At 41.2% G+C, this 12,910-nt stretch overlaps 1 protein-coding gene across 1 annotated transcript in view; it reads left to right on the top strand.

Moving 5' to 3' along the window:
- PIG-N (Phosphatidylinositol glycan anchor biosynthesis class N) overlaps positions 1-12,910 on the top strand; it is a 78,712-nt gene that overhangs the window by 13,462 nt on the left and 52,340 nt on the right. Inside the window, exon 5 of the mRNA XM_071671327.1 lies at positions 9,103-9,329. Coding sequence (XP_071527428.1) covers positions 9,103-9,329 — 227 coding nt within the window. The remainder of the gene's footprint in view (positions 1-9,102; positions 9,330-12,910) is intronic.

A 12,910-nucleotide genomic window follows, 5' to 3' on the forward strand; every position in this document is an offset into this window, starting at 1 on the left:
CCAATCAGTTCTCTTGGCCTAAGATGTCTTGGTCGATTTTATTACCTGTCCTTATTGTTAAGGCTCAGACTGCATACACCATGTTGTCTAGTGACCAGTGTACTGATTATGAGGATTGAAGGATGTTCTGCTAAAAACTTGTGAGTTAACTCCAGAAGCTTACAGACGCAAGTTTAGAGGTAAGTGTGAGAGTCCTGATTGACCTACGTAGAATATTTTCATGAAAAGGGCAATTTATGTATGCAGTGGCTACATTCTGAACAAGTTCATGAATTTGTGGAACTTAAAGACTTAATACTACTCGAGGAATGTAAGAGCAATGTATTCCCTGAAGTGCTGAATAATTTGAATGATAAAGAGATGAAGACTGTTGACAAGGCTGGGGTACCAGCGGATCAGTACGCGCTGACTCTCAAACTTGGTATGGAGAGATTTCAAAGGGTTTTGATGGCAAAGGAAAATCCAATGATAATGTAACCCCTCATGAATCTGCCCCCATGTCAGAGGCTGCTAAAAGTCAGAGGAACAACCCTGAGAGGGTTAGGTTGTGCTATTATTGTGGCAAGGGTGGGTACCAGATGAGGGAATGCTGGGCCAGGCTGAAGGAATCCAGAGACTCTACAAAAAGTAGCCCAGTGAATCTCTTCTCAACCTTAGAGCCACCTAGTGATGTAATTGAGGCTAACCCTGCTTTCAGGAAAGTGAGGGGCTGCAAGAGTGGCAATCAGTTGTAGTTGAGGATCCATTTCGGGGAACTACAACGTGTTACTGTTTAAGGACTATGTCAGTTGCTGTGAAATAAGAAGAATATTGACTGCATTGCAGGATTCTGGTGCACTGCAGTCCCTGATGTTAGAGGGTTTGGTGCCGGTAGGAGAGTCTGAAGACTGAGTCTTGTTAGATGGGCTGTGAAGGCTCAAGGCAGCTCCACTAGCTGATGTGTGTGTGGAAACAGATCTCTTTACAGGCGTTGCTCTTATGGGAATTATGGATAGATTGGCTATCTCAGGAGTGGACTTTGTGTTAGGCAGTGACTTAGTGGGAGGAAAAATGAATCCAGTGCTGGTGTTGCTTGCGAGACTGATGGAGTCCATGGAGGCAAAGCAACTTGAGGAAGAAATACCAGAAATACTCCCAGAGTATGAAGATATCAGGTCCATGGCAACTAGCATGGTAGGCTGTGTGCCTCAGTACACAGCCATTGAGATGGAGGGACTGGAACCACTCTTTGAGAGTGAGACAAGTGAAGTAGAGCTGTGTGATACCTTTTTTGCTGGTCTGGACTCTGTTGAGATGGAAGAACTGAGGACACTCTCTGGGAATGAAGCCAGTGAAGTAGAGTTGTGTGATACCTTCTTCGTTGGTCTGGACTTCCTTGGGACAGAGGAACTGAGGACACCCTCTGAGAATGAAAGCAGTGAAGTGGGGCCTCATGATACTTTCTTTGCTGGTCTGGACTCTGTTGAAGTGGAGAGACTTGAGTACACCCTTTGAGAATGAAACCAGTGAGGTGAAGCTGTGTGATACCTTCTATGCTGGTTTGGAATCCTAACAAGAGTCAGTGGGTGAGGCTGATGATCTGTCTTGGGCCAATTCACGAGAGACCCAGGATTGAATTTAGAGCTGGTATTACAAACGGTCTCGACTGAGGAGCTTTGAGACTGGCGACAAGGTGTCGCCTTTATCACCCAACCAGGGCTTAAACCACATTTTAATCATGATTCATCCCCCTTTCAAGCAGAATGTGCTGTCTTACATGACCCACCTTCCAAAGGGAGCTGTGTGTGACGAAGAGGACAATCCAACTTCGGGTGACCTGGGGACCTGATGAAGGCGTGGACAGGAAGGAGGAGGCAAAGCTCACATGGATGGGTCTCCTTGATGAATTCTGATGTAGACGTGGGAGATGTCTGGCCTATTGAACAGGCTTCTTACTGGGTAAGTCCACAGGAAGCAACCATTCTTCAGAGGAGCTGGATTACATGCTTGAGCGCAATCTGATAAAGCTATGTCGGTTAGAGTGGAGCTCGCCTATAACCCTATACCCAAGCTTGACGGGACCTATTGGTTCCGTATTGACTACCACCAAGTCAGCAAGGTAATGAGGACTGCCATTCCCCCACTTCCACCAACAGTAAAGGTCCAAGCTTTGTCCCCTAGATGTGTCCCCCTGGATCTACAAGAGAACTGAGATGTTTTATGGGTATGGTTGGATACCACAGGATGTTCATTATTAACTTTGCTACAATTGCAGCTCCCCTCACAGATTTATTGATGAAAGATTTAAAGTTGGAATGAGCACTGTGAGACAGCCACTCATTAGTTAAAAGCTATGCTTTGTAATAGTTCTATTTGCAGGCTCTGAACATGTTAGCTGTAGATGCCAGTGATGTAAGAGCTGATGCTGTCCTCTTGCAGGAGGACAAAGAGAAGGCTGATCACCCTGTGAGTTACTTTGGTAAGAAAGTTAGTCAAGCCCAAAGGGATTGCCCCACCATTGTCTTTGAACCTTGCATTACAGCACTTTCTGTATATTTGTGCCCCTCAGGCAATCCTATCAGTGTGTATACTGACCACCACTTCCTTGAATATGTTAATAAGTTCTGGGAGAAGAATCAGAGGTTAACTAGGTGGGCCTTGTTCCTTCAAGAGTATGATTTATAGCTCATTATGTTGCTGGCACACATTATGTGTTAGCAGACTGTTTATCCCACTGTTAGAGTAAGACATTTCCTCTTCAAGAAATTTTCTCCTTTAAGGGAAGGGGTGTTACGAACCTCTGTTGTTCCATGTGTAGATGGTCATAGGTAATGTTTAGGTTGTAGGTAATGTTTATGTAGGTAGGGTGGCGAGTCCTTTGTCCTGTGCCAGCACGGCTTCTTTTGTCTCGGTGTGGAATTCATTCCCCTCTCTGTGTTGCGACTCAAGTTATGCTTCACACTTAAGCCTGTCCTTTTTCCCCTCGCCTGCGGCATTCAATAGCCAGGGTCAGCCAAGAAGTCATGCCTGGGAAAGATCACCATCTGAGTATCATTGTTTCACTGGCAAGATGGGGGCTAGGCCTTAGGCGAGATGAGGGCAGGGCTTTAGGCCTCCAACTAATCAGGAGTGGCACTATGGGCCTCCCTCCTCCCATCACAGTTGGGATGAGGGCATATTTAGTCCACCTTTGGCCAATCAGGACTGATTATATGTGGTCATTTCTCCCAAGTACAGTCAAAATGAGGCAGGTCAGGTTGGGGCTGGCCAATCCTTGCCGGCTCCCCCTTCAGTAAAAGGCCCTGACGACTGCTTTGCTGTGATTCCTTCAGCCACCACATGCCCAGCAGGTACATTGGGTTCCCCTAGTCTCAACCCCATAACCACAACGATCACTGCTTTCACACTGAGTGATGCGGTGCTGCACTACACTCTATGGTGTTGGAGCATGTCGTTTCAGGTCCGAGTATAACAGTGTATTGTAGCTTGTCTTATAGAATTTCCCACCGATAATGTGTATTTTTTATCATGTTTTGATAGTTGAGTTGTTGTAGAGGAAGAGATATCTTGGTTTGAATCTTATTTGGGCTGTTAAGTGTTAATGTGAATAGTTGTGCCCAAGTAATGTGCTTCTTTTGTCTTGTACTCTTTGTTTCTTTTAATATAAGTAGTTTTAATCCTGGTGTTTAATTCCATCCCTTCTCTTTAGAATAGCATTATCCTGTGTTGTGTAACAATATAGTTAAAAGGTAAGAAGTTATTTTATTGGTGTATGTTTCATTCAAGATATTGAACATAGAATTAGGATGTGAACGAATGAATAAAGAGGCTGTGTGTATCTGATTCACTCAGTGGAATTGAGATTGAAGTTAATAGATAGATATATGTAATTATATTGTGAAGAATATATAGATTTTTGTTCTGCTGTCTGCATTATACTTTTGGTTGTGAATAGTGTACACAATGAGTTTACTGTAAATCAATTTGCTGACAGATTTTCTTATTTGTACCACCAGAAGTTTGACCTGTACAAGGTGTACTTTACACTTGTGTAGAGGATGAATATCATGCACACTGTCTTTCATATTGTGGGTTTTGTAGTGACTCATGGGAAGTGCAGTTTAAAGCAGGCTACAGTGCATTCAATGTGTCTTGTTTGAAGTTCTTGTTTACTCTGAGGTCAGTTAAGAGGATTGCTGACAATATTAAAATCTTTTTGTATCAGTCAAGTGAATCTTCAGCCAAGGTACCAACGGTGAGGAATCCATAAACTAAAGTTAAAAAAAGTGTTGGCTTTATGGATCAAAAACCAAAATGGAAAAGCAACAGTACTGAGTGCACGCATTGTCATCCTTTGTTTCTGCCATAAGTGCGCAGGTGTTACATGCATAGAAGAAGCTGCAGAAAAATAATTTCAAGCTCAGGGTGGTGCACCACTGGGGTAATTGGTATGAAAAAGTAGAATACCTGGGAATTGGTTGAGTCCTGAGGTAGGGCAAACACCAGGAAAATCATTAGTGAAGAGTACAGTTATCCAATAGGACCTGGGGCACTCCAACGGTATAATACTGGATTATTTGAACTCTTGGTAATAAGATTAGGTGACTGAAGGCTTTGGTACAAGGCTGAAGACAAAATGTATAGAATGTGGACAATTTATTAGTGTGTAAAGCAACAGAAATTTTTTTAAGCTTCTAAATCATTACTACTACAATTTCCAAGCTGCTAAGTTGCTAGTGCGGCAATTTCCGTAGATGTAGGGAGACTCAAGATACTAACTTTGTTTCACTTTGGAAGGCAAACTCTGCCGAAGGTCTCTGGTGTTCACCTGTCTTATTGAGTGCATATGGTACATAATGAATGCATATGAAGTGTAAAAATGTATGTGTTATATGTAAAAAGATATGCAAATGATATGTATAGAATGCATGAAATTATGTCTATGAAAAAACAAAGTAGTTGGTTCTCAGTGAATGTTGGTTTGTGGCAGGGGTGTGTGTTATCTCCATGGTTGTTTAATTTGTTTATGGATGGGGTTGTTAGGGAGGTGAATGCAAGAGTTTTGGAAAGAGAGGCAAGTATGCAGTCTGTTGTGGATGAGAGAGCTTGGGAAGTGAGTCAGTTGTTGTTCTCTGATGATACAGCGCTGGTGGCTGATTCGTGTGAGAAACTGCAAAAGCTGGTGACTGAGTTTGGTAAAGTGTGTGAAAGAAGGAAGCTGAGAGTAAATGTGAATAAGAGCAAGGTTGTTAGGTCCAGTAGGGTTGAGGGTCAAGTCAATTGGGAGGTAAGTTTGAATGGAGAAAAACTGGAGGAAGTGAAGTGTTTTAGATATCTGGGAGTGGATTTGGCAGCATATGGAACCATGGAAGCGGAAGTGAATCATAGGGTGGGGGAGGGGACGAAAGTTCTGGGAGCGTTGAAAAATGTGTGGAAGTCGAGAACGTTATCTTGGAAAGCAAAAATGGGTATGTTTGAAGGAATAGTAGTTCCAACAATGTTATATGGTTGTGAGGCGTGGGCTATAGATAGAGTTGTGCGGAGGAGGGTGGATGTGCTGGAAATGAGATGTTTGAGGACAGTATGTGGTGTGAGGTGGTTTGATCGAGTAAGTAATGAAAGGGTAAGAGAGATGTGTGGTAATAAAAAGAGTGTGGTTGAGAGAGCAGAAGAGGGTGTTTTGAAATAGTTTGGTCACATGGAGAGAATGAGTGAGGAAAGATTGACCAAGAGGATATATGTGTCAGAGGTGGAGGGAACGAGAAGTGGGAGACCAAATTGGAGGTGGAAAGATGGAGTGAAAAAGATTTTAAGTGATTGGGGCCTGAACATGCAGGAGGGTGAAAGGCATGCAAGGAATAGAGTGAATTGGAATGATGTGGTATACCAGGGTTGATGTGCTGTCAATGGATTGAACCAAGGCATGTGAAGTGTCTGAGGTAAACCATGGAAAATTTTGTTGGGCCTGGATGTGGAAAGGGAGCTGTGGTTTCAGTGCATTATACATAACAGCTAGAGACTGGGTGTGAACAAATGTGGCCTTTGTTGTCTTTTCCTAGCACTACCTCATGCACATGCGGGGGAGGGGGTTTTCATTTCATGTGTGGCGGGGTGGCGATGGGAATGAATAAAGGCAGACAGTATTAATTATGTACATGTGTATATATGTATGTTTGTGTGTATATATATATATATATATATATATATATATATATATATATATATATATATATATATGTATATGTTGAGATGTATAGGTATGTATATTTGCGTGTGTGGATGTGTATGTACATACCTGTATGTGGGTGGGTTGGGCCATTCTTTCATCTGTTTCCTTGCAGTATCTTGCTAACGCGGGAGACAGCGACAAAGTATGATAAATGAATAAATACTTTTATGAAAAACCATAGTGTGTAATGTATTTAGGGGTATGTAGAATGAATTCCCAACTTGAAAAAATTGTAATCATCATATACTTGTATTTTATTTTGCTTTGTCGCTGTCTCCCGCGTTTGCGAGGTAGCGCAAGGAAACAGACGAAAGAAATGGCCCAACCCACCCCCATACACATGTATATACATACACGTCCACACACGCAAATATACATACCTATACATCTCAATGTACACATATATATACACACACAGACACATACATATATACCCATGCACACAATTCACACACTGTCTGCCTTTATTCATTCCCATTGCCACCTCGCCACACATGGAATAATAACCCCCTCCCCCCTCATGTGTGCGAGGTAGCGCTAGGAAAAGACAACAAAGGCCCCATTCGTTCACACTCAGTCTCTAGCTGTCATGCAGTAATGCCTGAAACCACAGCTCCCTTTCCACATCTAGGCCCCACACAACTTTCCATGGTTTACCCCAGACGCTTCACATGCCCTGATTCAATCCACTGACAGCACGTCAACCCCGGTATACCACATCAATCCAATTCACTCTATTCCTTGCTCGCCTCTCACCCTCCTGCATGTTCAGGCCCCGATCACTCAAAATCTTTTTCACTCCATCTTTCCACTTCCAATTTGGTCTCCCACTTCTCCTCGTTCCCTCCACCTCCGACACATATATCCTCTTGGTCAATCTTTCCTCACTCATTCTCTCCATGTGCCCAAACCATTTCAAAACACCCTCTTCTGCTCTCTCAACCACGCTCTTTGTATTTCCACACATCTCTCTTACCCTTACATTACTTACTCGATCAAACCACCTCACACCACACATTGTCCTCAAACATCTCATTTCTATCACATCCACCCTCCTGCGCAAAACTCTATCCATAGCCCACGCCTCGCAACCATACAACATTGTTGAACCACTATTCCTTCAAACATACCCATTTTTGCTTTCCGAGATAATGTTCTCAACTTCCACACATTCTTCAAGGCTCCCAGGATTTTCGTCCCCTCCCCCACCCTATGATTCACTTCCGCTTCCATGGTTCCATCCGCTGCCAGATCCACTCCCAGATATCTAAAACACTTTACTTCCTACAGTTTTTCTCCATTCAAACTTACCTCCCAATTGACTTGACCCTGAACCCTACTGTACCTAATAACCTTGCTCTTATTCACATTTACTCTTAACTTTCTTCTTTCACACACTTTACCAAACTCAGTCACCAGCTTCTGCAGTTTCTCACATGAATCAGCCACCAGTGCTGTATCATCAGCGAACAACAACTGACTCACTTCCCAAGCTCTCTCATCCACAACAGACTTCATACTTGCCCTTCTTTCCAAAACTCTTGCATTCACCTCCCTAACAACCCCATCCATGAACAAATTAAACAACCATGGAGACATCACACACCCCTGCCGCAAACCTACATTCACTGAGAACCAATCACTTTCCTCTCTTCCTACACGTACACATGCCTTACATCCTCGATAAAAACTTTTCACTGCTTCTAACAACTTGCCTCCCACTCCATGTATTCTTAATACCTTCCACAGAGCATCTCTATCAACTCTATCATATGCCTTCTCCAGATCCATAAATGCTACATACAAATCCATTTGCTTTTCTAAGTATTTCTCCCATACATTCTTCAAAGCAAACACCTGATCCACACATCCTCTACCACTTCTGAAACCACACTGCTCTTCCCCAATCTGATGCTCTGTACATGCCTTCACCCTTTCAATCAATACCCTCCCATATAATTTACCAGGAAAAGTCAACAAACTTATACCTCTGTAATTTGAGCACTCACTCTTATCCCCTTTGCCTTTGTACAATGGCACTATGCACGCATTCTGCCAATCCTCAGGCACCTCACCATGAGTCATACATACATTAAATAACCTTACCAACCAGTCAACAATACAGTCACCCCCTTTTTTAATAAATTCCCCTGCAATACCATCCAAACCTGCTGCCTTGCCGGCTTTCATCTTCCGCAAAGCTTTACTACCTCTTCTCTGTTTACCAAATCATTATCCCTAACCCTCTCACTTTGCACACCACCTCGACCAAAACACCCTATATCTGCCATCATCATATACATACATAAATATCGAGAAACGAAATGCATACTAACTTTTTTTGGGTATTCTCTTCAGTAACATTAAAAAGATACTGTATTCTGTAATATAATTATTTTAGATCTTTATTTGTTTTGCACATGGGACAGTTAACTTTTCAGAGAGAATATGCAGTGAAAGGGTTAAAGAGGGCACCTTAGATATGGATCAGATTGTTCTATCCATTAGATTGGCAGTATGCATTATGTTTCTTGACAACATGATATCTCTTTCTTTCCTCCCTTTCTCATCCATCATAACTTTTGCCACACCATACTCCCCAAAAATCCTTTGTTGTTCAGTTTTTATCTCCCCAACTCTAGGAATTGGAGGATTCAGTCTGTTCTGATCACATGTGGATGATTTAATTTGTACTTATTGCAGAATTCCTGCTAACTAGTGACTTGAAGGATGGGTACTCATTTTATCTTGCTATTTTGGCATTTCTTAGTAATCTTTCAGCTGTCATTACAGCTGTCATCTCAGGCATTTGTCTCATCATTGTATGTTAGCATATCATATTAAAGAAGGTTTAGTAGGTTACATAATGTTCCATTTTATGATCTCATTTGCAGGTTCTCATGGATCAGGTGACCCAAGTGAAACAGAAACACCCATTTTAGCTTGGGGTGCTGGCATAGCCTTACCAAAGGATCCCTCAGAATTTAAAGAGAAAATGATATATGATGCACGTGTTGAGAAGTGGGGCCTTACTCATGTACGGCGACATGATCTTCACCAGGCTGATATAGCACCATTAATGTCATCAGTCCTGGGTATTCCTGTTCCAGTAAACAGTGTAGTAAGTGTCTTTCTGGTTCTTTACTTGAATTTAAATGTTGATGTATGTTAATGAGCTCATTTTGTGATTTTAAGCTGTGGTATAGTATATTCTATGCCAGACATGAGTCATTTTATACAGGTGTAATGGGGCTGAAAGTTATGCACTTTATGTGTCACCTGCATAGCAAGACAGACATTTAGGGATGGCTTTTTGCATCAGCATCATCCATCACCAGTGCGTTCACCATTTGTCTGTCATCCATCATTGTAAGTCACACTTTAACCTGAAATGTAACTGTCATCTATCATTGTAAGTCACACTTTGACCTGCAATGTAACCATGGTCATAACTTGAATAGTGTTAGATATCATTGAAACTTTATATGGCTGTTTCAAGCATCTGAAGGACTAAATGACATATGACCCATAACTATAGTTTGAATTTTGCTTAAGATTTTTAAGTTAATGCTTAACCTGATTCATAACAAAGAGAATTCCATCTTCAGACAGAAAACGTAACACATGTTTCTGATATTTTCCAGTCCATATTTCCAACCACTCATATTTCATTCCCAGTAAGTAAGCTGCAATGCACAGTGTTCTATGGTACATTCTTGTAGTTTGTAATTATGAGGTAAATTTCCATGTTTCACCAATTTTGTGCATAGCTCAATTAAGATTATTCATTTTATGACCTAAGATATTGATAATTCACACATTCACACATCCATTATACTTTACACAAGAAATGCTTCCCTTATAATAGCCCTAAATAATATTTAGCAGTCTTCTGCTCACACCATAGAGGGTTAAAATTCCCCAGATCCTCTTTTTTTCTCTCTCTCCTAATTATGTCCCCTTATAAATCCATAAGTGCCACGTTCACTTTCATCTTTTTCTTTAAAATTTCCCCTTTATTTTTCCATTTGGAAGTGTTTGGTGTACTTTCTATTATTGCTCTTCTCTACCCTTTTTTTGATATACTTCATGCATTTTATGATACAGAGTGAGGTGCAGTTCACATTTGATATCTGGAAATCACAAATGTTCCATCTTCATCTCTTTCAAGTAATCCTTTTAACACCAGTCACACTCCAGCAAAGTATCTCATCATTATCATTAAGAATCTTATTCTTCTTTAATTCTGCTGTATCTTTTCCCCACATGCAGAGGAATAGCCACTTTATTCATCTAGTCATATAGCACACAGTCACTGTTTATCTATTTACAGCATCTGTTATCAATACTCCAGTTTCCTTTTAATGGGGTGTATCATGTACACACAGCCTCCAGAACATCACTCGCAAACATATGCAACTCATACCTTTGTGTTAAATTGAAGCATGGACTCAACCCTCATAAACATGTTTCTTAGTTTTTCTGCTTACACAATAACTTCATAAAGTAGAATCAGTGTCTCTATTCATATCAACTCCATTCACAAAATGTTTCCATTTTGTTTAATTCCAGTCATTCATTTGGTGTCTTTGTTTGAAATATTTTTCGTCATAATCAGTTTTCCCATTATATCTATCCATACAATGTGCAGTATACCTCACCTTGTGCCTTTTACCTTACTTCTGTATATTTTAACCAGCCTATCATATACCATACTTTTTATGTGACTTTACCATGTTAAAAGATTTTCAGATGATTTCATCACACTATGTAACCTTTTCATATCTTTATTCTTCATTTCATCAGTCCTCTTAATTCCAACTATACTTCAAAACTTATCCATCTCTACTTCTCTTTTCTTTATCCTAACATAGATACACTGGGGTTTCAGTCACACATTAGTGTTCAGACAAGCACTCCTTCATGTTAGCTTTTTTCACATGTTGCACTCAAATTTTTCTTGTTCATCAGAACTTGTAGGGCACCTCCAGTATTTCTCCCATGCATAACTTTACTCTCAGCTTCAGCTTTCCTATGCCTGTCCTTTCTAGACTTTACTCCCAGATATTTGAACTCATCCACAACTTCCAATTCCCACTATGCAGACTGATCTTACAGTCTGATCTCCCATCCCTTTCATAAGCAGCAGCTTATATTTATTTACATACATTATTGAACCAACCCACCATTCTGTCAACCTTTTCCTCTTGAGTTAACTAACAGCACAGCTTTACCTGCATTCAATAACAATGGCAACTTTCATTTTGCCTCTCTTTGGTTAAAACACCAAAGTCAACCAACTACATTCTCATTTCATGCATTTCTCTCAAGCAAAGCTAAATTTATAGAAAACATTAGATTACATTGAAAAAATTATGCAGCCATGATTCCCCCCCCACAATTATTTCAAACTTCTCCATTGAACTTGAATTATTGCACACAAATGAAATCATCTCCAAAATATACTCAAAGTGCAACATTAACCTTGACCTTTGACTTTATGACCCAATATAGTAATGCTCTTTGTTTTCCTTCAGAATATCTTCATGCCAAATTTTACTAAGAGTGGACAGTGGGTATTATAGTTCTCCCATGAAAACGAAATTTTGGGCAAACAGATGAATGGAAATGCTGATTAATTTAGGGCACTCCAAAACTTTGTTTTGTAAGGTCATAATTAATTCCTTTACTAACCCTCCAGATTCATTGAAAGTTGAAAGTTGATTAGAGTAGGGTAAATAGCAGGGATGGGAGGAGAGATGATAGCAGAGGTGGTAGTATTGTTGGCCCAGGTGGTCTTAGACTTTGTGGCAGTAGATAGTGGCAAGGAAGTGGAAGGGAGGATGATACAGATGGTGGTACAGGTGTCACTTATTGTGCCAGATTTGATGGCAACAGTAGTGGCAGGGGATGGCACAGGTGGTGACAGTTATATAGATAGCATCAGAATCGGTGGCAGTGTTGGTAGGGATAGTAGCAGAGGGGATGACACTGGTGGCAGCAGAGATTTTGGTAATAGTGGTGGTAGAGTTCATAGCAAGGATGGTAGTGGTAAGGGGGTTGGCAGAGATGATGGAGATGTTGGTAAAGATGGATGTAGAGTTAGTAGAAGAGATGATGGCACCAGTGGGGTCAGAATTGGTAGCAAGGATGGCACAGGTGATAGGAGAGGTGATTGTGGAGGTATTAGCAGAGGTATTGATGGATGGGATGGGAAAGGTGAAGAGAGAGAGGTAGCACAGATGATGGCAGAAGTAGTAGCTGAGGTGGTGACAGAATTGGTTGCATTAGTTGTGGCAATGGAGATAGAGGTGTTAGCAGATATGATGGTAGTGGTGTTGGGAGAGGATGTGGTAGAGGGGACAGTTGAGAGAATGGAAGAGAGGGGGTTAGGGTGGTAGTAGAAAGGATTAAAGAGTAGGGGGGGGGATGTTGAGGATAGCAGCAGAGGATGACAGAGGTGTCCACATAAGTGGTTGTAAAGGTGGTGACAGAGATGATGGTATGGGGTGTCAAAGGTAATAGCAGGAGTGGGGGTAGTAGTGGTAGCAAAGGGTGGAATATGCTTTGAGAAAGTGATGACTAAGGTGGTGGCAGGGGTGGTTGTAGTCATGGTGGCAAACGGTATGGTAGATGATGATTTGTCATTATCGTTGATCAAGCATTTAGAGGAAACATTTGTCTTGATTTAGACAGGTATAG

The sequence above is a fragment of the Panulirus ornatus genome, chromosome 16, assembly GCF_036320965.1.
Source record: "Panulirus ornatus isolate Po-2019 chromosome 16, ASM3632096v1, whole genome shotgun sequence".
NCBI classification, from domain to species: domain Eukaryota; kingdom Metazoa; phylum Arthropoda; class Malacostraca; order Decapoda; family Palinuridae; genus Panulirus; species Panulirus ornatus.